Source organism: Pungitius pungitius, chromosome 1 (genome assembly GCF_949316345.1).
Source record: "Pungitius pungitius chromosome 1, fPunPun2.1, whole genome shotgun sequence".
NCBI lineage: Eukaryota > Metazoa > Chordata > Actinopteri > Perciformes > Gasterosteidae > Pungitius > Pungitius pungitius.
Genome location: NC_084900.1, coordinates 9555556 through 9579081, shown reverse-complemented (window position 1 = coordinate 9579081; position 23526 = coordinate 9555556). Strand labels below are relative to the sequence as shown.

Below are 23526 nucleotides of genomic sequence, written 5' to 3'. Positions count from 1 at the left end.
TTGTGTGATGAATGAAGCTGAACTGAAGGCCAGATGAGATGGTTTCTTACATCGTTGATTACATTCACTGTTGGTTCTGTTGGAGACCTACAGAATGTCAGAGGTACTTTTGTTCAAACCACCATCTGATTTATAATATGTATGTTCTGAATTTGCTAGCCTTGGCCCCCTTTTCCACCTCACTTGGGTTATAGATATTCAACGTGTGGTGGATTTTTTTTTCTCTTTTGAAATGCACATGTGTTAAAGTTGCATGAAATGCAGGATGTAGGGTATCTGGTGATTTGGTTGATATTTGGCAGTCAATGAAGGTGTGGTATAGTGCGCACCTTGTAATGGCCATTTACAGACCCTCACAGTTTATCTGAGTCGGTCCTGTTTGCACAGTGGTTGGCCTTTATCTTTGACCGTGCAGCCCGTCACGGAGGAACACTGGTCAGGTCCCTCTTCTTCCTGAAGGTGTTTTCTGACACACAACCCTTGTAAAAAATAGTCAGATCACTGTCTCCGTGTGCCTGGCTCTTCAGGAAGCTCTCCAGAGTCTTCAGAGGGACTTCCACCACACTGTGGTCAGTCTGTTCGTTGAGTGCATAGCCGGCGTAACCAGGGAACATGAACCTCACCTCATAGGGAGAGTTATGGTCAAACCGCGGGCAGCAGTAAGCCAACCATACGTGTTTCGGGATCGCCAGGCGGTCCCTGTTATCTCGTCGGAGGCTCCCCCCAGAAACGGTCACCCCCGTCACCATGAAAGATTTGCCGTGGCAGAAGTTGTTGAGGCGCCGGCGGATGATGTTCAAGTATGGGGTCCAGGAAGTGTCCAGGAAGTGTGTGATTAATGGGACCACGTTGGTCAGAGTGTATGTGGAGGATTTGTCATCGGGCTCTGATTGGTGCTGGTCAGGGTTCAGTGGGGCGCGTTTGTATTCTACGGCGTCTGTGTAGTCCTCCAACACGGCCTGGCTGTCCTCAATCAGAGGGGGGGTGTCCTCGGTGAGGGGAAGTGCTCTCATGCTTCCACTCTCATCGTTTGAAACCAACTGCAGGGGAAAGGAAATGGATGCGACGTGCTGTTTATCATTTTGAAAGTGACTGTTTTAGATACATTAAGATCTTCAAGACCTTGCAGATTAAAGCACTAGTAATAATATATATTATTATGTATTTGATAGAAATACGATTCCATGCAAAAAAGATCACACAAATCGATTTATAATAATAGTGGGTAAAGTCGAGGGCTTAGACAATAATTTACCAGGTGGTGTTTATAATAAAGAAGTAGTTTTGAGCAATGAGATTATCAAGTTTCTTGAGAGAATCCTGTTTCTTTGTGTGTCACTGTGTATGCTATGTACGTGTAGGCCAGCTGTTTTGTGCTAAGCTAACCAGCTGCTACCTCCTCCTACATATTCACATACAGATAGGAGATTCATCTTCTCGTTCAACTCTCTGCCAAAAAAATAAAGCAAAAATTAACTTTCTCTAAATATTTCTCCCTTTAAAGTATGTTTGGGGATATGTTTGGGTGATTGACAGGTGACAATTGCTCCTTGTTTGTCATTATCTCCATGCAGTCATTGGCGTTCTTTACCAAATTGTGTCACCTTAGCTGAGCAAATGGCAACAGGGAAAGTCCCAAATTCCATCTTTACAAACCATTCTGTTGATGTCACCAGTATTTCTGTTTATCCTGTTGGGTTTTCACTAACATGCATACTAATACATCAGCTTCTACCTGTGGCTCGTACATCCACGGCGTGTCCATCCTCCTCTTCCCATCAGACTTCTGAAAGATGTAAGCTGAATAGAGGGGGAGGCGGCGACTGCTGTCATACAACGTGGCGTAGCGCAGTTTGTCTGCGTACTTCTGGCAGACCCTCCTCAGGTCGGATCCCCTCATCCCTGCAGGTGGTGTGTGCATGTAGAAGAAATGGCTGCAGTCTTTGAAGCTGTCCAACACACTAGCACTTACCAGGGTGGACGGCGCCAGCAGGGAGAAGCAGAAGAAGCAGGTGCAGAACAAATGCATCCTCACACGACCGCAGTAAATACAAATAATACCACAATTGTGGGGGCGACATGTCGTGTCGCACACCTCTGCCGGTGAAGAAATTCCATGTGATGAGTGAATGGTCTGGTTGATATGTAATGGAGCGCTGCTGTTGCCGTCATAATCAGGAAAAATGTAATGACAGTTGGGCACTCTGTATGCAAAGTTGCAGCAGCTTACGGTGGATCTATTGGCTGGACGGTTGACTTATCTGCGCCGACAATGCGTGTGCAGCCATGCATCCCTGCACAGGCCTCTGTCCAGTTGTGTACATGTTATATCTCATAAATTCACATGAAACTTTTAGTAATAATAGTAATAATTTATTAACAATAATTATATAGCAGTTTGTAATTGTATAAGATATATTTCACCATCAGAGTTAATGATTGATTTTCTTATCTACTTTTTCAAATTAAATAATCTCTTCTAAATGTGTCAGACTGCCATTCCCTTTGGTTGCTTATGCTAAGGTGGTTTGCTCAGGTTTCAACATTTACAGTTATAATATAAATTTGATTAGTTCTAGTTTGAACATCTGCAGGGGACACACCCACTGAAAAAGTTGATAAATGTACACTTGATAAATGTACACAAATATTGTTCTCGTTGTCTTTCAAACCCTTGTTGAGGGCGCATAGAATGTATTCCTGGATTGAATTGAGCCTTGCTGCATGTTTACAATGTTGTATCATCACAATATTGTGACGAACATTTGAAAGGAGGCTATGTGCACCTATCCCAAATCAGTCAGCGTTCATTCGTAAACCGTCACTGCTCAACAGCGCCCTCTGCTGGCTCAACCCCACACTGCCTTCCACAAAGTCTCGCACATGCTCAGTTGGATATTGTTGCTCAAAATACTCTATTCTATGCTATTCATTCCGTTCACTTTCAAGGGTGCCGTAACTAATAACTGAACGTATCTAATGATACAACGTTATGTTGTGACTGCGCGTTGCTGCCTTGCGTATCTAACTCACAGCTTTTCGTTAATGCCTAAAACACAATCTTGTGCTAAAGTTGGCCTCGCTGAGCGACTCACTTGCTGAATAAACGCATGTGTTAAAAGCGCTGTATTTGGAAAAATATATAAAAATAACGTTGCAAAGTGGCTTGTCGAGGTCGTCCGGGCTGTTAAACAGGGGTGTGTTTGTGCTGCTACAACATTGGTTAGCTGCTTGTCAATGTCCAGTCACGTGGTGACACACGGACGGCCATGTTTCCGAAACACAAACAACAAGAAGAGCAGCGACTAGGAGCCAGCAGACACATACTGATACGCAGCAGCGACCGTTTGGAGGAGAGGGGGGAAAAAATAATAAATAAAATACAGAGCACGACTTTCTGAAAGTACGATTCTGTCGAATGAATACGTTTACAGTGTTTGGAGAGACCAATGCATACGATATATTGGCTGTAGACACACCGTGCAGACAACCAGTCTGGTAACGTTAGCTTTAAACAGCGAAGGTAAGCCATGGTTCCTCTTTGCAGCTTGTCTTTTAGCTAGCTAGCTAACGCGAGCTAACACGCTAACCTCGGCTACAGCAGCTCGAATGGTTTTGACTCCTCTTGTGTTTATTCGCTTTTAGTACTTTTAAGGTTCGAGGCGTTGTTGTTCCTGCTGTTGTGTTTGGTTTTGTTTACATCACATTAGCCTAAGCTTTACACCGACCACCGAGTGGAGGTGGTCGTCCGCACATTGGCGGAGAAGGCCGGGGACTCTGCTCGCAACACTCCGCCCCCTCCGCCATCATCTGGTGTCATTTGAACCTAGAGGCCTTTACGATCAACGCATACCTTGTGCTAGGCTAAGCAGCTAGCGAGCTAATCTTTCTCTGTTATGCAACACAAATGTGATATTGTGGGTCGCTAATTCCGATGCATCGATCGATGAATGTTATTTTGCCCTCGCGTAAGACGTGCAGCACCGGAGTTTAAAGTCCAACATTGTGATGCCGTTCGCTAATGTAGCTCGCAAACACTGACGGTGGCTAATGTCAACTGGAGCAATTTTGTCAATACGTTAGCCATCTTTACGACGAAACTATTGAGCATCTTTAAGTTGGTGTAAGTGACTTTCTTTGCCATCCATCTTGTCTCGTCTTTAGTGGAGCTTTTTCAGGCGGTCTTCGTGCTTAAAGTCGTTGTCCCGCCACATTTTGAAGAGCACAACATTTGCTAAGTTTCATATGTTGAAGAAATGTCATGTTTTGCAGCAAACCTTATTGTTGAGTGACCTTGATTGAGTTTCCCCGGTACAAAGTTTGAACTTCCCTACAAATCGGCCTGTTGTTGTTGTTGTTGTTGTGGAGTAAAGTGATGAAATACTAAGGAGCTTTACTAACCGCATGCGGTTTACACATGTTGAGGTTCAAGTGAATATTCTTCATTGTTGCGGTTCTGTCGATTTTATTGTGTTCCTTTTCTAAAAATGACAAACCTGTAGGTCTCGCAATGCTATACCATAAGTTATTTTGTATCTGCAGCTATGTATGTAGTTTATCAATCAAGTTGTGGCAACCAGAAATAAGAATAATCATGTAAATAATTCAATCCCATTTCAGGCTTTTGTACTTGTGTGTTTCAATGACTGTTCTAGTTTGACAGTTTCTATCACATATTTTAATTATTTTAGCACCATCTTCCTCTCCATAAAATGTATTTAAAATGCAATGTATCAATGTACACTCGCACTGTGGTCTGGTTGATGTTGAAGCTGCTTTTGACCTCACTTCTGTGTTACTTCTGCCATCTGATTTTCTCATAGTGCAGTTTTGAAAAACTAGATGTAGAAGACCTGAAACGACTGCTAGCTTAATTGACAAAAACTTTCACAAATCAATTGTACGTTTTTATATTGGATCTTAAAATAATTTAATTGAAATAGTGTCCCGGCAAAAAGATTATTTAACTTAATGTCAACGAGTGGTACATTTCTAACCAAAGATTGTGTCACTTTGCACAACATATGAGAGGACTTTCCAAGGGGGGTACAGACTGCAAAAAAAGTTTAGATTTGAATATTACAAGGTGCAGAAAACTGTTTGACTTCATTAGAGTACTAGAAAATAGTTCACATGCAGCAAGTGTTCAGGTTTTCGGGCCTTTTTCCAAAAGACAACTTTCCCCTTTTGAGGCACGCACAAAAACACCAACCCGCACATTCCGAAAGGGCTATTGGTCCAAAGAATGGGCCCCAAAACCGTAATAGTGTCATTTCCCTCGTGTCGTAATCTGAAAATACTCCATTCAGAATAAGACCTGAATTTGGATGTTGTTTTCACGACCCATATCAAACCCATGAATTATTAGTGTGCTTGTAACGTGTCTGTGTTACTTGCAATGGATTCACGTACATTCATTTGTTCATTTCTCACATTCGCTCTATTTGATAAGTGCTTTTTTAGTAATCTTAATTTATCTGACTCAGTTAAATTTCGCTTTGATTTGGCATTGTCTTTTTTTTGCTTGAAGCAACAATAAGAAGGGTCTCCTACATAATTTGAATTCTGACTAAAATCTAAAATAGTACTCTGATAGCATGGAAGCACTGGGGGGCTTGCTAGTAAACTAGTTATGGGTGTTTGAAGTGGCACTGCCATGTATTCTGCAAATTGAGTTTCATTTTTTTTAAATACAGAAATGTATTTTAAATACAGAAATGTGAACATACATGCACATTGTTTTATTGTTTGACTTAATTTAGACTGGTTTCTGATTGATTTTTATATATATAAAATTTCCAGACGGTTAAAAGTTCTTTAATGCTCTGCAGAAACTACATTTTGGGGCACTTTTAATTAAAACACATTTTCTTAACCCATCTTCCCCTTGGATTAGCCTACAAAGCCCAGCAACATAGATACATGATAGACGGTGCTTGGGAAACCAGATATCTATGTCACTGCGTCTTAACGGCACATCTTGACTTCAGCTTGTTGAGATCTGGCTGTTGTGCTGGGCTCCGTGCATCTGGAATGTGATGACCAACGTGAACGTTGTGATGGTAAAAGACCGGGACATTTCCTTCTGCCAGCCCCAGTTGGAAGTCGGTTACTTTAAACATTTCATCAAATTGATGCGACGTAGAGACAATCGACAGGGAGATGTAAATGTTTGAATAAGAGGATGGCAGGTATGTGTTTGACATACAGCAGTTGGGATTTGGCTTCCTGGACATCGGTGTAGTTGCCGTGTCATTTTTTTTAGGAACCATTTCAAAACCGGTTGCTGCTCTACGACATTCCCAAAATATACTGTTTTCTGGATGGTAAAAATGTCCTGTGAGCAGCAGAATTGTGGGGCTATAATTGAGCTCTGCTCTAGGAATAGTTTGCTCGTTTCATTTATTCTGTGAAGGCATACCACAGTGTGTTTTTTTTCTCTTGTCTCAGTGTGCTGTAACGGATCAATCGATTGTATTGTACCGGTACCTTTCAGTTAGTCCAAGGCGCGCCGTGAAAACAGGCAACACGGGGGAAAAATCCCATCACTCTTGTTTTCCTTTTACAAAAAAGGCAGACTGTCAAGCTGTGAAAATGCATCTTACCAACAGCTCACTTGTGCAGTTTTAACCTTATTCAAACTCTGCTTCTTTTTCAGTGGTGCAAAGGGAGGAGGACAGGAAATAAAGGAGTTACCTGGAGGGTCTCCGTCAATCCACATTTGAGTTGGAGTGAGAGGCCACGGAGGGAGAGAGGGAGAGAAGAAAAGAGTGCGAGTCGCGTCTGCTCTTGGCAGCTGTTCCAGCAGCCTGATTCAGTGTTTTGGCTGTTATTTCGTTCCTGCGTTACTTTTTTTTTTTTTTTGATGAATCTATTGATATTTTTAACTTGAGATATAACTGCTGTAAAAGAAGAAAAAAAATACTACTAGCAAGAGTGTTTTTTTGTTCCACTGTTAATTTCCAAGGTTCTTTTTTTTTTTTTTTCTTCTTTTTTTTTATATTCATCAACCCTTTTCGGCTGTGAGTAGCAGGAGCTTCCATTCTCCAAACTATAGCCGAACCCCCTTCCTTATCTCACCTGATAACCCGGTATTCCTCAAGCACCTGAAACTGGCAGCTATTCTCTTTGTGTCTGTGTGTTTGGGGAGCTCTGTGACCACAGCTTAAGCACCACTTAGCCTTCTAGTCACCTACGCCTAACTAAAGCCAGCCAGCCCTAGCCTGGTCCAGCCCAGTCCAGCCTGCCCCGATCATCTGGACAGGGTAAGGCCAACATTTCCTCCCAGTTGTATTTTGTTTGTAAATTGATTTTTGTTTTGTTTTGTTAAATCTTGAATGTGTGTTTCTCTCAGATACTCAGTTCTGTGCAGACGGGAGGAATATGACTGCTGAGACTCTTAACTTCGGCCCAGAATGGTAACTGATCTGATATCTCAACACTATTTCAACACATTTTGGAAGTCAAAGTGAACTCATTAATGGATCCAATGAGGTTTCACATGTGCGATGACTTGCTCGCCTCACTATGAACTTGACCTGCTTGTTAATCTTGTGTAAAATGTACCTTTTACAAAATCGGTGTGACATTATGCAAACGCAGTCATTAACCAAGTAAATAATTGGCTGATAAATTAAGGATGAAAATAATAATTTCATCCGAGGTCACTGTCAGTGTGAAATGTTTTTAGGAATTTCATCCCCAGGGATGAATAAAATGTGGCTGTGTGTGTGTCTAGCAAATCACTACAACTATGCACATGGCAGCATCATGTTACTCAGAAGTTGGCAAATGTCATGTCATTAGGTCGGCGGATGGGTTTTCTCTGCTGGCGTTGCAGAGTGATTTTCACCGTTTGAGCTTTCAGTGGCAGTGGACTCATTCTGCTGTGCATTTGGATTCATGCAAGTTTATTATTGGTCAACCTCTAGACGAGCACAACGCATCTTGAATGTGTAGATTTATGTTTTGTCGTGTCCGGGAGGAAGCAGAAACATATTGCTTGGTATCTCCTCCTCAGTGCCCCTTTTAGTATTCACATCAGTCGCTGCAACACTTATTTTTACCCTCTTTGATATGCCACATGCCATCAACTGGTCTTTTTATGATGCCTTCCTTTTACCTCTCACATCCCCCCCTCCTCCACATCTCTTGAGAGTTTCCATGTGGTTTTGATGTGGGTCTGTGAGTCAATGACCTGGTTTGTCGAGGCACATCAATGGGGCCATTGTTACAACAGCCGGCCTTGGAACCTGGGCTGCCCGTAAAAGCTTTTTTTAATGAAATCTTGAGATTGGAAAGCTAATATGTCATCTGTGTTGATCCAAGCTTATTCAGAGTGACCTGTAGAGTAGAATAGTTGCAACAACATTTGCCAAAAATCCTTTTTCTTGCTGCAAGATGAGGGGAATTTAATCCCGCTTACACACCAGCTTCCATTTGTATGTTTTCTGTGCCAACAGAAGAATTTACACCCTTTTGATTCATTAGACATCTTCCTTCATTCCTTTTTTCTCACGCAGGCTCCGTGCACTGTCCAGTGGGGGGAGTGTGACTTCCCCCCCTCCTTCCCCCGCCATGCCAAAGTACAAGCTGGCCGAGTACCGCTACGGCCGAGAGGAGATGTTAGCACTTTATATCAAAGACAACAAGGTTTGTGGCAAAAGTCTACAGAGCAAATAATGCATACAATTATTAGAAGCTTGTCTACTGTCTTTAAACCTCCACTGACTTCCCCATCATTCCTATTGAAGAACTGTTTGGAGGTCCGTTGCTTTCAGAAGTCATGGGGGAACGTATGAAGATCATCTAAGTGCCTGTTGTTGTTTTAGGTCCCAGAGGACATGCAGGATAAGGAGTTTGCTGCTATTCTGCAAGATGAGCCCATGCAGCCACTGGCACTGGTGGCACTCACTGAGGAGGAGCAGGTTGGTCACCAACACACAGTGATGCCTGCAAACCGCTGAGCGGTTTGAGCTCGCCGTGTGCCGTCATAGCCATCTCACCTCGGCCACGAAGCGAGCTGCTTAGTTGATTAACGAATATGGCTGTGAGCTCACATTCCTCACATTCCTCCCTTTGCCCTCTTTCTGTTCTCTCTCTGCAGAGGAACTTCTCCATGTCTGTGAACAGCGTGGCTGTGCTGAGGCTCATGGGAAAAGGCGTGGGCGGGGCCGCCCCAGCTGGAGTGGCCCGAGGACGAGGTGCCCCGAGAGGCGGTCGAGGTAAAAACTAATGGCAACCCCCCCCCCCCCCCCCCCCCTCCTCCACCGCCCACACCCATTAGAAGGGAAACCGCAAGAAATATAGAACAGCATTGATTGGGCCTAAGTACACTAATGATAAATCCACGAGCACTTATGCTGAAACTCACTCGAGTCCAACAGCAACACAAATGCTGCCCAAAAGCCTTGGCTGGAGCTCCAATGACTGTTATCCAGGCAAAGTAACGGTTTATTCAAGCCAACCACTGAAGTGTTTATTTCCCCCTTTTCTTCCACCGTCTTGATACAGCACACTTTTCTTGGCCCTGTCTGCATAGTCGTCCTTTTGTCCAGACACACCTGTCTGAAAGGGCTGGGCTTGTGAACCCCCCTTGTGCCTCGCACAGCAGTGCGCGCACGCCAAGGGCCAACGCAAACACCAGCCGTCCGCTTCCGGAAGGCCTAGGAAACGGCTGTGGGGTTTTCACAATTTGTGTGCATGTGCTGGTGTTTGTTTCAGTCTGCACCTTTTTCATCGGTGTTCATTTCAAAATAGAAAATGACAGATACGAGAGAGCACATTCCAGCTGTCTTATTACAAGAACTCGGTTCAGATGCTGATGTAAAATATAAACACCTGTGTGTGTGTGTGTGTGTATGTGTGTAATCAGGACGAGGTCGTGGAGAAAGTGGATTCTACCAAAGAAGTATTGAAGAACCCGAGGTGGGTTTCGGACGCAGCGTCCGAGAGATCCACCGTAGCCAGAGCTGGGATGACCGGTAAGAAGGAGCCGGACGGCACCATTAAAGGTCAAATAATTCATGGCTGCATGTTCTCATATGGCGTAGTAATGGCATGTGTCTTAACTGGTGAGTCAATTATCTTCTTCGGAATTTGTATTTGCATTGAGTGTCTTCACCATTTTTAGCTAATACGGGAAGTTAAAGTGGACGAATCTATCAGCGGTGATGTGATGCAGGTTTTGTCCAGAACTATTTCTCTTCCCGTCTTGGTGACTTCACTGATCCGTCCGAATTCCCCCCCCCCCCCCCCCCCCTCTCCTCAGGGGCGAGCGGCGGTTCGAGAAGCCGCTGCGGCGGGAGGTGGCGCGCCCCGGCTTCGAAGAGCCCGTCGCTCCCGTGGTTCCGGGGAGGAAGGAGTACGCGCGGGCGGACAGCGATAACTGGCGCATCCTGCGGGAGGAGCAGGAGGAGGAGGAGGGTGGGGGTGTGGTCGGCGGGGTCGGTGGGGGCGTGGTCGGGAGCGCAGAGCCGGCCACCAACTGGAGACTTACTGGAATCCGCAGGGATGGTATGAGACATACAAACACAAATTAATTGGAGTGTTAGTGTTGCAAATGAAAGCTAAACTGGTGGGATTTCTAACAAAGCGCGCTCTCTGTCCGCTGGTGGGAGTGTGCTCACGTGTGTGTGTGCGAGAGCGCCCCTGATATTTTGGCACTGGACAAATCCGGATTCCTACAAACGGGCCCAAACTGTGTGCTCGACAATGGTTTGTTACACCCCTCAGTTGAGACCATTTGAATCCTGGTAATAACACGATGCGTTATCTTTTCGTTCATACTCTAGTGTGTGTGTTGTGTGAAAATACATAGATAGATAATACATACATATATATATATATATAAATGACGCAGGCAGGTTTTTAGCTGAAACAGGGCACTTTAAAGATGTTAAAAGGTTAAAATGCCACGTGACCTTTCTCCAAAACGCTTGTTAGACTGCACAGAAAGTGGGATTTGCTGTAACTTCAATGTGTTCTTCCTGAAAATTTTAATGCTGTACTTTGTTTTTCTTTTGTGACTCCAGTCCAGTTTGACACTGATGGCGGCCCATGTCTTTTGTCAGATGGCGGTCCTCGCTCAGCAGGCTGGCGGGACCACACGGGTCCAGGCGAGAGTCGTCGCCGGAAGTTTGATTTTGATTTCCGGGACTCGGACGGCCACGGCGGCAGCGGCGGTGGCGGCCGTCGGCGTGCAGGCAGCGAGGGACTAGAGGACGACAGGGACGGCCTGCCCGAGTGGTGTACAGACGAGGAGGATGGAGAGATGGGCACGTTTGACTCCTCTGGAGCGTTCATGACTATGAAGGTGGGTTTTATTTTTTTTCCACGTTCAGCACCTGGCATCAAAAACATATTCACAAAAAGGTTTTATACAAAACGGCCTCAAAAACCAGCAACGTCTTGTCACTATTTTCTCCCCTAATTTCTACAACTTCTCCTGGTCTTCTTGGGTCAGAAGGGTGGGAAGGAGTCAATCCTGGAGGAGGAGTTTGAGTTCAAGGGCATCGAGGAGGACGATGAGGAGGAGTGCTATGCTGACATGGACAGGAACAGTGCTGAGGGAGAAAAAGACAAGGGTGAGGAAAAACTCTTTAATTTGTTTAATTATTTAGTCTCTTCAATGCCCACCTGTTGTTTCAGTGACCGATAAGAGTTAAAAGCAAAAATGTGATGATTGTGGCATCTTTACTTTCTTCCTCTGCGACCTCACAGAGATTAAAGAAGCTGGCTCTGCTGGTGGGGAAGGCGAGACGCAGCAAACGTCTCCCTCCTCGTCTCCTCCCGCTCTCATCCACTGTTCCCCTCCCTCCTTGGAGCCTCGGCCCAGCAACGCCGGCCCAGTGGTGGAAAACCCTCAGCTGAACAACAGCCACCCCGTCAAGGCCGGCAGCACGTCCAGTGAAGGTACGCCTTATCGCAACGCCATGAAGATGGATTTAGTCAGCTGCGGTATCATCAGTCTTTATTGAGATCAAGCTTCTTACAAGATCTCGTATTGATTTAATAAAGCCATGTTCTAATGCGAATCAATATTTAGATGAGTTTTGTGTTTTTCACATGCTTGCTTCACTATTATTCATACCTCACTTCTGTTAGATCATATGTAATGTTATGGGTTAGGTTCAGTGATATAGTGAAGATCACTGAATATTAAGTACTTGAACAAAGAACAGCAGGTGCGCACGGTTTCTGGTCAGTGGATCAGTTTTATAAATTGCATAAGATTTGTTCTTACACAAATCTCTTATTGACTGATTCTTACCAATAGACTCAATCTTTTTGGAATCCCTGAAGCAACCAACAGGATTTCAAAGAGTCGACTTCCAGACCAACACTATCCAAACATGTAGCTATTCATACTTCCAGATCTGAAGTGTTGAGAGTCCTGGCGATGTAACTTTAGAGCTTTTGGCTCTTTAAGTCTCTGACCTCATGGGTGTTGAAGGAGATTCAGCCACGTTGATATTTTGGTTTGATACACAATATGTTTATCCCCAGTCATTTAATATCTTGTTTACTAAACCTGCTGTTGCCTCTGTAGCATATAAAGAGCCACTGGGTGCCCCCCCACCCCTCAACATCTAAACTCTGCTTTGTGTTCTTGTGTCAGACATGGCTACGTTCGGGTTCTCCAAGGTCCACATGAACCCCGACGCCCCCGCCTCCTCCAGCCTGCCTCCCCCACCCCCTTCCTCTGCTGCCCCTCTCCACCCTCCACCTGGAGGAGACACGGAGGACGATGAGGGCATGAAGCATCTGCAGCAGGTAGGAACCACACAGTTCACTCTAATCTACTTTGAAATCCATATTCAATCTATTCAAAACGTGCATGGGTCAATTTATGTTTTGGTGTGATGACTCGCTTGTGTGCGTGCACTCGCATAGGAGGCGGAAAAGATGGTGGCATCGCTGCAGGACACTTCGCTGGAGGAAGAGTGTTTCACCCAGGCTCTGCAGCAGCATGAGAGCAGGAACACAGCAGCCGCTCTGCCGCTGTCGCACGAGGCCGCCATGAAGTGGTTCTACAAGGACCCACAGGGAGAGATCCAGGGTACATTCTGCGTTCGTACACTCTAAGCACGGCATTTTGGTTCATTAACATTGTTTTTTCGTCTGAATGGACGGAAAGGAGAGGTGCAGCACAAAGTCAGGTGCACGTAAACTCATCCCTTCGTCTCCGCGTCCCACCCGCCACCAGGTCCGTTCACCACCGTGGAGATGTGCGAGTGGTTCCAGGCCGGCTACTTCACCATGACCCTGCTCGTGAAGCGGGGCTGCGACGAGGGCTTCCAGCCCCTGGGCGACGTCATCAAGATGTGGGGCCGCGTGCCCTTCGCCCCGGGGCCTTCCCCGCCGCCCCTGCTAGTGAGACAGCCCCCGCCGACGCAGCGCCCGCAGTCCAGCCGGGGGTCCGCCGGGACTGTGAGTCAGAGCTCAGCCAACGCTGAGGATGGGGAGGGGAGGATGCAGAGGAGAGGGAAGCTTGATAGACAGGTTACGGTAAAAAAAAACATTGATTCATTCAAATTCCGTTTAATTTGAGAGATTTGTGAAATTGCTCACGCTTGGTTTTTAGGATTTGTCTTTTTAACAGTGTTACAGCCAATATCCTCTTTCGTCGGAAGTAGGAAAGGGATATGCAAATTCAAACCACAGTCGTATAACCATATTAGCAGTGGCCTGGCATAAAATCCTTGTTTGCATGTAAGCTTCATATTAGTGGCGCAGCACAGGCAGCCTCCAGACCTGCATTTAATGCTGTAATATAACACTCCAGATATGGCCAATTCCAATTTGGCCTATTTCTAACAGCTCTGTATTCAGCAGACACGCAGCCTAATTTGTAAAGCATAGCCTGTGGTTGTAATTAATGTAATATTCTCCACAAGCAATTCTCTCTTAGTCTTTTCACACTTTATATGCATAGCTGTAATTTGGAGTTTTATTTAGGGGTCTCTGTGAATTTCTCAGGGTAACGTGGACCAGGACCGCCTGAAAAAGCAACAGGACCTGGCAGCAGCAGCAGCTCTTTATCAGCAGCTCCAACAGCAGCAGCTATTCCAGCTCATTAACAGGTCGGAATGTGGGGGTGTGATCTACTTACGTTTTGTTTGGGTCCTAGTTTCAGTCATTTCACGGAGGTCTTTTGATCATTTGCCCTTTACGTTCAGTGTTAAACTTGGTTTGGTTTCGTCCAGGTGCAGTGAGCAGGGTATGATGCCTTCGATGAACAGGTCGATGTCAGTGCCAGATACAGGGTCCATGTGGGACATGCATACCTCAGCTTCACAGCCGTCAGGTACTCCTCAGACTGCCACCTGCTTGTGAAGCCCAATGCACGTTCCTGCTTGTGCTTAATTAATCCAATCTGATTTCTATGTAGGCGGTGAAGCCAGTCTTTGGGACATAACAATGAATCCTTCTACTCAGGGTCCAACTCTGGAACAGCTTCAAAAGGTGGGTTCAGCCATTTAAAGCAAGTTCACAATCTACAATTACTGGCTTTCTTGCTTTTTAATGTAGTAAGTGTTTTGCATGTAGAGTCATCCGCTTTGTTGTATCTCATTGTATTCACTTAAAGAGCAAAAAGCTTTCATCTGAAAGCACTACCTGGCACAAAAACTATTCAAATTAGGTTGTGTCCAATGCAAAATGGGATTCCTGTCCTTGTTGCGTATTTCAGTCCGTGCCTTCTTCTCATTTGACTGCTGATGTTCTTCCTTCAGCTCCAGCAGGAGAGGCGAGAAGCTGAACTCAGGGCAAAGCGCGAAGAGGAGGAGCAGCGCAAGAGGAGGGAGGAGAAGAGGAGGCTGCAGGAGGACCAGAAAAGGAGGGAGGAGGAGGATCTCTTCCGACGCAAGCAGGTCAGCTGAATGAACAAGATAATTCAGTTCAATTTGTTTTGTATAAAATTACAAATTGGCTTCGGAGAGCGTCGTCTCTCCTGAAGGAAGAACGGCAATGTCTGTTGCCTCGGGCTGCTAATATCTAAACAGTATTTTCATTTTTTTATTTTATTGAATTGGAATGTCTAACCTTTTATGTTACTGTATGATGTAATGCATGGGTGTCAAACTCATTTTAGGTTTTGCTAGTTTTTTTTCGGCTTGCGAGTTACTTTTTACTCAACTTTTTAATCCAAGTCATGATGATCGTCATCACCTGAAGAATAATAATGATTACGAGCAGTAACCAAACGGAACAACAGCGGTCCATACCGGAAGCGCAAATCGAATCAATATAAACAAAAAACACAGTGTTTCCAGCCCGGTGGGCTTTATTTGGCCCGTGGGCCTTAAGTTTAACACCTTTAGTGATCTCCGTCTTGTTTTCCTGTAGTGTCGTCAGCAGCAGGAACTGATCATGAAGCTGCTCCAGCAGACCCCCCAGCAGCAGGGTCCTGGGGCAAGTGGATCAGGCTGGAGCGGGTCTTCCTCCTCTGGGCTGTCCAAGTCCGGGAAGCCTCCGGCTCTGGCTCTGCTGGAGATGCAGCAGGAGGCCGAGAGGCTGCTGAAGCAGCAGCAGCAACAGAGGGCACAGCAGCAGAGAGAGCGCGTGAGTAGACAAGATGTTTGTTGAAACTGAAAGTCTAATGTGGCGGGTGGGTGGATGGATGCAAATGTCCTTTTACTCATCCTAATGATTTCTCTATCGCTTTCCAGCACTCTGGCATGTCCATGGGGAGCTCCTCAATGGGAGGGCAGTGGGCGGACGGAGTCGGCATGTGGGGCGGGCCTGGAGGTATGGAGAGCAAGGGCAGCAGCGTGAGCTCATCGGGCAGCATGGGCATGTGGGACGAGGCTGTGAAGAACCAGTCCGGTCTGCGTGGCAACAGCAACAACAACATGGGCCTGAAGAACAGCCGCAGCAGCCCTTCACTCAGGTACACTGACCAGATCAAATTAACTCGAATGTGAAAAACACTTTGCACTTTTTCCCCACCGACTGGCAGGTGGATTTTATGTTTTTCATCAGGAATGTAGTTGAGATGCATTGAACCTTCTGTCCTCCCCCCGCAGTGAGCAGTACATGATGCGCCGTAAGCGGACGGAGGAGGAGGAGAAGCTGCTGAAGCTGCTGCAGGGCATGAAGCCTCAGGACGGCTTCACAACCTGGTGTGAACAGATGCTGCACGCTCTCAACACCTCTGCCAACAACTCTTCCTCCTCTCTGGATGGTAGGTTTCTTTTAAAGTTAGCAATGTCAACCTAGAAAGGTGCTTGGTATGTGTTGCAATACAACTCATTTTAGTATTTATGTTCTAAAAAGTCTTGTTTCTAAGGAAACCGTCTTCAACACATTTCATGCATCGCTAATCATCTCTACTGTACGTCTTTTATTAAGTTGCCACTATAGTGGCCTACCTGAAGGAGGTGGAGTCTCCCTATGCAGTACTGGACTTCATCCGGTCCTACCTAGGGGACACAGTGGAAGCCAAAGAGTTCGCCAAACAGTTTCTGGAGCGACGTGCCAAACAGAAAGCCAACCAACAGAGACAGCAACAGCAGGTAGGCCTGAGCTCAAAAGGTCTTTTTAAAAGAGTCCAAAACATAACCTGACATACACATTATATCAATGTCAGTCATCTTTAACCACGACTAAGATGTGCTGAATACTTGGTACATTTTGATTGACAAATCTGGGAAATGTTTCCTGTTGTACAGATTATAGAGAAGAGAGGGGAAAAGAGCATATGCTTAGTTGAGAATCAGGTTTTCAATTACCAACAACAAGCCACGTGAAATAAAAGGGAGGGGCCTTTTAAAGTGTGCTATTTGAATTAATAAATTCCTCCTCTTCCTCTCTTTATGGATCCCAGTTATCAAAGGAAGTGGCTGGATTGAACATGAACTTCCCCCTGCAGGTAAATGCAGAAATGCTTTTGTGCCGTGCGCTGATAGAGCGGAGTTGTTGTGATTGTCTTTCCATGTCTGCCGTTGATTTTTTACAATCTTCAACTGAAACTCAAGTCCACATTACAAGCATCCTTCATGAGGAAAACGGTTCCTTCAAAGAAAATTTGGGAAATAGTGCACACGTGCTAGATTTAAGCTAGAAGTCAAGTTTTTAGAAAACAGAAGCAAAAGCAGTTATTGAATACCACAACAAGAAATAGCATTAATTTCCCCACGAAGGGAATTTAAAATGTGGTTAAAAATGGATTCTAATAATTTTTATTATTATTTCTTTTTAGGACTCAATGCGAGGTATGAATCCAAGTACCCTGCAGTCCATGTTTCAAGCCAACCACATGGGCAAGTCTGGTCTCTATGACATCCAAGGGGGAAAGATGAAGAAGAAACAGCCCATGATGCTGCACTCTGACCCCAGCATCTTAGGTACGTGACCTCATCCCATTTGGCTGCGTTTCTCTGTAAGTGGTCAGAATCCATTCCCCATGTTTGTATTGTGATCATACAAATGCACAAGCCAGACACCGTTGAAGCCAAAAATGCATCATCAGGAATAGGTAGAGTGGGACGTGCTCGTCGGCTCGTTGTCTGACCCATGCATGTTACCTTCTTGGCTTGGATGTGACCACCATTACTCATCAGTACATGGATGTGACGTCATGAGTGCCGTTTCTGCTCACATTTAACATTAACGTTAAACCTATAAAAAGAGGGCTTTTCTTATCAAATTATTTCTAGCTGGCATCCGCCTCAGCCCTTCTAACTCTGCCACGTCCTCTGCTTTTTCTTTTTCTCTTTGTCTCTTCTCTCTGCCCCCCCCTCGCCTTACCATCCCTGCAGGGTACTCATTCCACAACACGGGCGAGTGTCTGAGCCTGAATGAGATGGAGATGGTGGAAGATTACTGATGTGACGCAGCGCAGCAGCAATAGCTACCTGAGGCCTTCTGTCTTTTAATCAGACAAACCTGATGACGAATGTGCACTGCTGGGGGAACCGGGGGGGGGGGGGGGGGGGGAAGGGAGCGAGCATGAGGGGATGTGCAGGGTGGAGGCGCCTGGATCTGCGCCTCCCACTCTTTCCTTCCCTCTGGCGGGAAAATAAATAAATAAAGGGCTCCTTGCTGCACCAGTTGATCACTTGAGCAGGGGAGAGGGGGTGGGGGGGGGGGTTGGGGTTATGTTAAAAAGGAAGATGGGTTTCCTCTGGCACTCAAAAGATTAAGCACCTTATACTGAACTAACGCACTTTATTGAGATGGGATTTGAATTTTCTTTTTTCATGTGTGCGAATGTGAGTTTGTTGGGAATCGGTGCGCGTACAGAATGTGTACATACACATTATCTGTGTGCGTCAGAACTGGAATGGGGGGGAGGGGGTGTGTGTGTATGAATGTTAAGGCTGGTAGGTTTTCAAAGTCAGGGGGACCTTTAGTTGAAACCTTATCAGAGAGCAAATCCTTTCTCAAAAGACAAACACTGTTGATATTTCTCTTGTTTAGCATTTTTTTTACGTTTATATAAAAAAAGTAAAGCTATTGAAAAAAAAATGGATTATAAAAAAAAACTTGAAGATTTGCACTTGCCTAAAAAAAGAATAACAAAAACAACAAAAAAACAAATGGGGTTAGTTCTAGAAGTGAATATTTTTGTGAATGTGTATGTATGACCTTGAGAATGACTGATGTGTGATGGTTGGTTTGTGTCAGTAATATACCAGTCTGCACAAGTTTTTGTTTCAATCTTTTGTTGCTTACCGAGATGTATGAAACATAAGAGGCCATTTTTGTCCTTTTTTCTGTTCAGATGGTAATTTTTGTATTCTCATGTTAAGTGTGTTTCCCTTCTCCAAACAGGGACTTGATCTGTATGTTTTGAGAGTTTTCAATGAATGAATGTGTGTTAGAGAGAGAGAGAGAGAGAGCGAGAGAGCGAGAGAGGGCAATTGCACAACACATCCTTTCTCTCACCAGCTCTTCATCCCCAGATAGACAAAATAAAAAATGCATACATTTGTAAATATTAGCTTCTCACACGATGACCACCACTAGTTGTTTTCCCTTAGCCTCTCCCCATGGGGAGCCGTCTGTAGACCTGTGAGGACTAGCAGGCGGGGCGAATCATGAGGGACATTACTGTGTGTGCATCACAACGAGACTTTGAGTGTGTGTGTGTGTGTGTGTGTGTGTGTGTGTGTGTGTGTGTGTGTGTGTGTGTGTGTGTGTGTGTGTGTGTGTGAGCGGGCATGTTCATTTTATTTCACAGAACTGAGTTGAGACTACAGGTACTCATTCTTTTGAACACGTGCGGATTTTGTATGTGTATGAATGCACATTTGTGCCTAAGAACTTGGATAGGGTGCGTGGCCATTGAGACATTAACTCTTTTTTGAGAGCAAGTGTGATGTGCGTCAGTGCTCAGCACAGTGTATGTAAAGTATGTCGGTTTATATATCGTAAATATTTCTAGTTTAGTCTAGGGGTGATCCATCGGAAGGTTAGTCCAGTCTTGTCCTGGGGGTGTGATCACGTTGCCTTTTGTCAGCTCTCGAACTTGTGAATGAAAGGTGTCGAGTTGCTGACTCTGAAAAAACAAACAGCATCTTAATGTGCAAGTGCACAGAACGGTGCATGAAATGTTAGCATATTGTGTTACTTATTCGTTGTTGCAATTTGATAATGACGAGTTTTCTTTTTTTAATGAAAAATATATATGAATATATACATTATATACAAAGTTTAAAAAGTATTTGGACTAAGATAATGAGCACTTGGGGCTGCTATTTTTGTTGTGTTAATTTTCATTTTTTCTTAAATTTTGTTTTTCATTTTTGTTTCATTATCGCCATGTGAAGTGTGTGTATTACTCTTAAGAAAACATTGAATGTATTCCAAAAAATGACAAGAAACCCGTGCTGATACCAGATTTCTTTTTCCTCTGAAGAATTTCAAAAATGGAAACAAATACAAAAAAGCTTCAAAGAATTTAGCAAGAACTTTTTCTTTTTTGTTTCTTTTTACAAAGTGGAGAAGAAAAAAACAAAACTTTGGATGGATACAGATGAACACACTGCCTCTACAATCCTGGTCATACAAATAGTGACTAAAACTAAAGAAAGGACTCTTTCTATTCCATACTGGAGCTTTGGTTGTTTACAAACCACATGGATAACTGTGGGTGCAGTTTCTATTTTCATTTCTTCCCACATAAAACAGGTGGGGTTTGCAAGTGCGCTTCTGCCATATGGACATTGAGTGGTGTTATTTTTTTCATTTTCATTTTTTTTTTTTTTTTTTTTGAGGAAGAGTGGCAGGTACCCAGAGAACACGGACCCGATCCTCCGACCGGACCTTTCTGTGCGTGCTTGTGGATCCTGAGACTTTATGATCAACCTCAAGAGCAGAGGCTGGAAAATCGAGGATGGGTTCTGTTTTTTTTTTTTTTTTTTGGAGTGTGGAGAACGGCGTGCGGGGGCTGCATAACCCCAGAGGGAACTGAAAGGTGGGGGGGAGGGAGGGGGACAAGTGCACCCTTCTTCACCTGGACCCTCACGAGCACCCACACCCTGCCCACTCGCCGACTCACCTATGCACTTTTGTTCATTCAAGCTGTGAGGTACCATTTTGGGGATGGGAGCACAAATCACAACGGGAGGATTGCTGCGACTTTGACAAAGTCACTGAAAAGATATTCTCAAAACTGATATGAGAGACTCAAGAAGCTCGCCTTCTCCCACCTCCTGTGTGTACATAACCGTATTTTTGTATTATCTTTCAGAGCAGAAAGAACATTTTCCAATGGATGAAGGAAAATTCATGAGACGTCGATTATATGGAGTGAATGTTCAAGTAAACCAATCTTTTTGAATATAGTTTTGAGATGGACTCGTTGCGAGTTGCCCTTAGTTTGCCAGTAACCTTGAAATAATCGGGATGGAAGGGAGCGCAAAAAAAACAAACTTAAAAAAAAACAAAAAAAAACATGGACTGCGTTGGACATGCGACAGCGGCTCCAACACTGACCGACTGACGGCTACTTTTCAAAACGGATGCTGCGGCCGCTCCAAAGAGCCCCGCCCACAATGCGCGTGATCTGCGTGCGGCCAGGACGAGGCAGACCTGAGCTTTTGGCAAGGAGGCTTCCGCTTCCTCTCCAAAACCCGATGACGGCCTTCAGAGACCGCAGGAGGAGAGCGCTTTGGCAACGGTAAGATGTTCCTCTTTCGTCCTTCTTGGCGCTCGGGGCCTCGTGTGATCCGTGTGCCCTGCGGGTTAATGCTTTTGGGTCGGACGGTGTAGTGAGTCTCTCTTTCTGCCTTCTCACAGGAGCCTGGCTGTGCTTTATTCGCTGCCCTCTGCAAGGAGGATCTAATCTACAGCCGACCCATGAACCAGTTGACCCTTAACCTTTTATCATTTGAAATGAAACCCTAAGAAACTCTTCTGTCCTGACCTGGCACCGGGGGATGGAGGCCATCGGCATTATCGGTTGGACAGTGACCAGGTGAAGGTCCGCGTCTTATCAGCCGTGGACCCCGTCTGCGTCGGAGAGTGTCGGGTCTGGGATTTTCATCCCAGACGGCTCGTATGGCCCAGATGTTATCCCCCCCCCACCTCAGCTGGTTTGCGCGGAGGCCTTCGAAACCAGCGGGACTGAAGACTCGCCCAGGCATTTTTTTTTTTTTTTTTTTGGGAGGGATTACATCCAAGTTGCCGGGAATCCCTGCCGCTGCGGACCTGGATGAACTGAAAGAATTGTACATAAAGACCTTTTTGAAACATGACAAAACAGACACGTAGCTACATGTCACATAGACTAGAGTACCGAGGAATTGCAGACGCACACTACATGGACACAAGCAGCAAACGCAACATACACACAATCCCAGTGGCCCTCCTCTGGAACCACATCTGCATACACATCAATACATCAACATGCTACAAAATTGCTACATCAATATGCAGTCCACACACACACACGTATCATCGCTCATAATATAAACGCCGAGCTGTGTAAATAATGTAAATGTGTGTTTTTGATTTTTTGATTTTTCTCTCATAGTGGTTTTGCTTTATTTCTCTGTTAAACATGCCTTAAATTGTACAGTTCAGTCCTGAGCGGCGAGCTGAAAGCGTTCTCTAAATAATCTAAGTTGCAAAACCGCCCTCCTTAACTGTCCTCTAAAGTGAAAGAAAGATGGGAGCTTTCTAAGTCCGGGCCGTCTGTGCTGCAGTCATTTGCTCCACGCGCATCCGTGTAGCTCCACAATGGCGCAGCGGGCGGCCTTTTTGATTAATCTAATTTTGCTGGTTGGCTTTTGTTGCCCTTTTGGTTTCCTTTAAAAGATTGAGAGTGCTTTTGTTTCCGATTTCCTGTTTAGATGATTGCTGGTGCAGGCTTAATAACGGGCTGTGGTCTGCACTGAGAGGAGCTGAGCTGACGGGGAGGGGGGTGCACACGTGGACTAACGGACTCGAGTGTCAAATAGAGATTTGTGTTGGGGCTTTTTAATGGTTAGTGTTTTTTTTTTTTTTACACTCCGGGGGACTTCAAGGTCTCGGAAGCAACTAGGTACTTTTTACACTGAGATGTCAGATCGGGCTTGTAGGGAGCGTGGTTGTAAGGGCAATCTTGCACGATTTGCAATATTTGTGGGTCTTGACACTAAACCGCGAGGCCAGAATTGCTGCAGATTTGGTGGGTGCACTGGTTGTGATGCTGCCTGCAGACCATTATTTGGTAGCACTGAATAGATAAGGAAATTAACCAGGCAGGCGTGTGTGTGTGTTAAAGGAAATTCTATGTCCTCAAATTTGGAAAGTGTCTTGTTCCAGGTATGTATATGTAATTGGATTTAAGAGATGAATGCTTTTAATCAACCAGTTAGTTGTTTTGTATCGTCAATATCTAAACAATATGCAGTTTTTAATCCAAATGACAGCTGATATTCAGTGAATATCTTCAGCTTAGACTTGTAATAAACGTGCACATTTGTTTAGCCGAGGGTTCGGTGGATGGTTACCAGCTGCATCGAACTATGTGACCTGAAGTAGCAACAGTAGGTGCCAGTTTGTCGTAACTGTTGAATTGTGCTAAAGAGTTACCAAGTTAATTGTGATCAGTTGCCAAAACCATAAATATATTATCAGGTCTCATTGGTGAATATCTTTAAGAATACCAATGTTTGACATTTTTAAAAGCTGATGTTGGTGTTAGTTGTTGGTCGCTGTTGGAAAAAGTAAAACAAGGTTGCGTACAGTTCATTTTACTGGATTAAACATATTTTTATGATTAGATAAATACATTTTGTTGTCAAAAAGCCCTGGATGTTTGGTTGCAGTCTTAGAAAAAAGAGCTTGTTATCGGTATGAAGTCACCTGGTTTATTATAGCTCTGGTTACTGTAGTTCCAATAACATAGTTTGTAATGATGTGATGTAATTCCTATTCCTGTCAGCTCAGCTCCTTTGCCTAATAAGTCTTTGAATGTTGTTAAAATAACAGCATATGAAAAGAACAACGGAAATATTTGTAAATAGTTTGGCTTTTTTTGTTTGAAGAACAAAATAAATACTAAATAAATAGCATCTAGCAGTGACTATTTCT

General features: G+C 44.7%; 2 protein-coding genes across 7 annotated transcripts; one reads left to right on the top strand and one right to left on the bottom strand.

Moving 5' to 3' along the window:
- Positions 1 to 283: 283 nt before the first annotated feature.
- Positions 284 to 2029, bottom strand: si:dkey-85k7.11 (endonuclease domain-containing 1 protein). Its single transcript, XM_037477772.2, has 2 exons — positions 1736 to 2029; positions 284 to 1040 (listed from the first exon to the last, which is right to left on the bottom strand). The coding sequence occupies exons 1-2, from the start codon at positions 2027 to 2029 to the stop codon at positions 420 to 422; spliced, it is 915 nt and encodes a 304-aa protein (XP_037333669.1). The 3' UTR covers positions 284 to 419.
- Positions 2030 to 3244: 1215 nt separating this feature from the next.
- Positions 3245 to 23518, top strand: gigyf1a (GRB10 interacting GYF protein 1a). 6 transcript variants are annotated; one of them, XM_037477874.2, is made up of 26 exons: positions 3245 to 3523; positions 6659 to 7265; positions 7355 to 7418; positions 8523 to 8652; positions 8832 to 8927; positions 9107 to 9224; positions 9875 to 9983; positions 10271 to 10515; positions 11073 to 11314; positions 11465 to 11585; positions 11722 to 11913; positions 12620 to 12774; positions 12895 to 13060; positions 13208 to 13431; positions 13981 to 14084; positions 14208 to 14308; positions 14393 to 14466; positions 14736 to 14873; positions 15349 to 15564; positions 15672 to 15892; positions 16029 to 16186; positions 16354 to 16517; positions 16829 to 16873; positions 17204 to 17348; positions 17763 to 21127; positions 21247 to 23518. In XM_037477874.2, exons 3-25 carry the CDS (start codon positions 7384 to 7386, stop codon positions 17828 to 17830), a joined length of 3267 nt encoding a protein of 1088 aa, XP_037333771.2. In that variant the 5' UTR covers positions 3245 to 3523; positions 6659 to 7265; positions 7355 to 7383; the 3' UTR covers positions 17831 to 21127; positions 21247 to 23518. The 6 variants fall into 6 exon arrangements, with proteins under 6 accessions (XP_037333771.2, XP_037333769.2, XP_037333767.2 ...); XM_037477872.2 differs by having other exon boundaries at positions 13208 to 13509; XM_037477870.2 differs by having other exon boundaries at positions 11034 to 11314; positions 11468 to 11585; positions 13208 to 13509.
- The last annotated feature ends 8 nt before the right edge of the window (positions 23519 to 23526 follow it).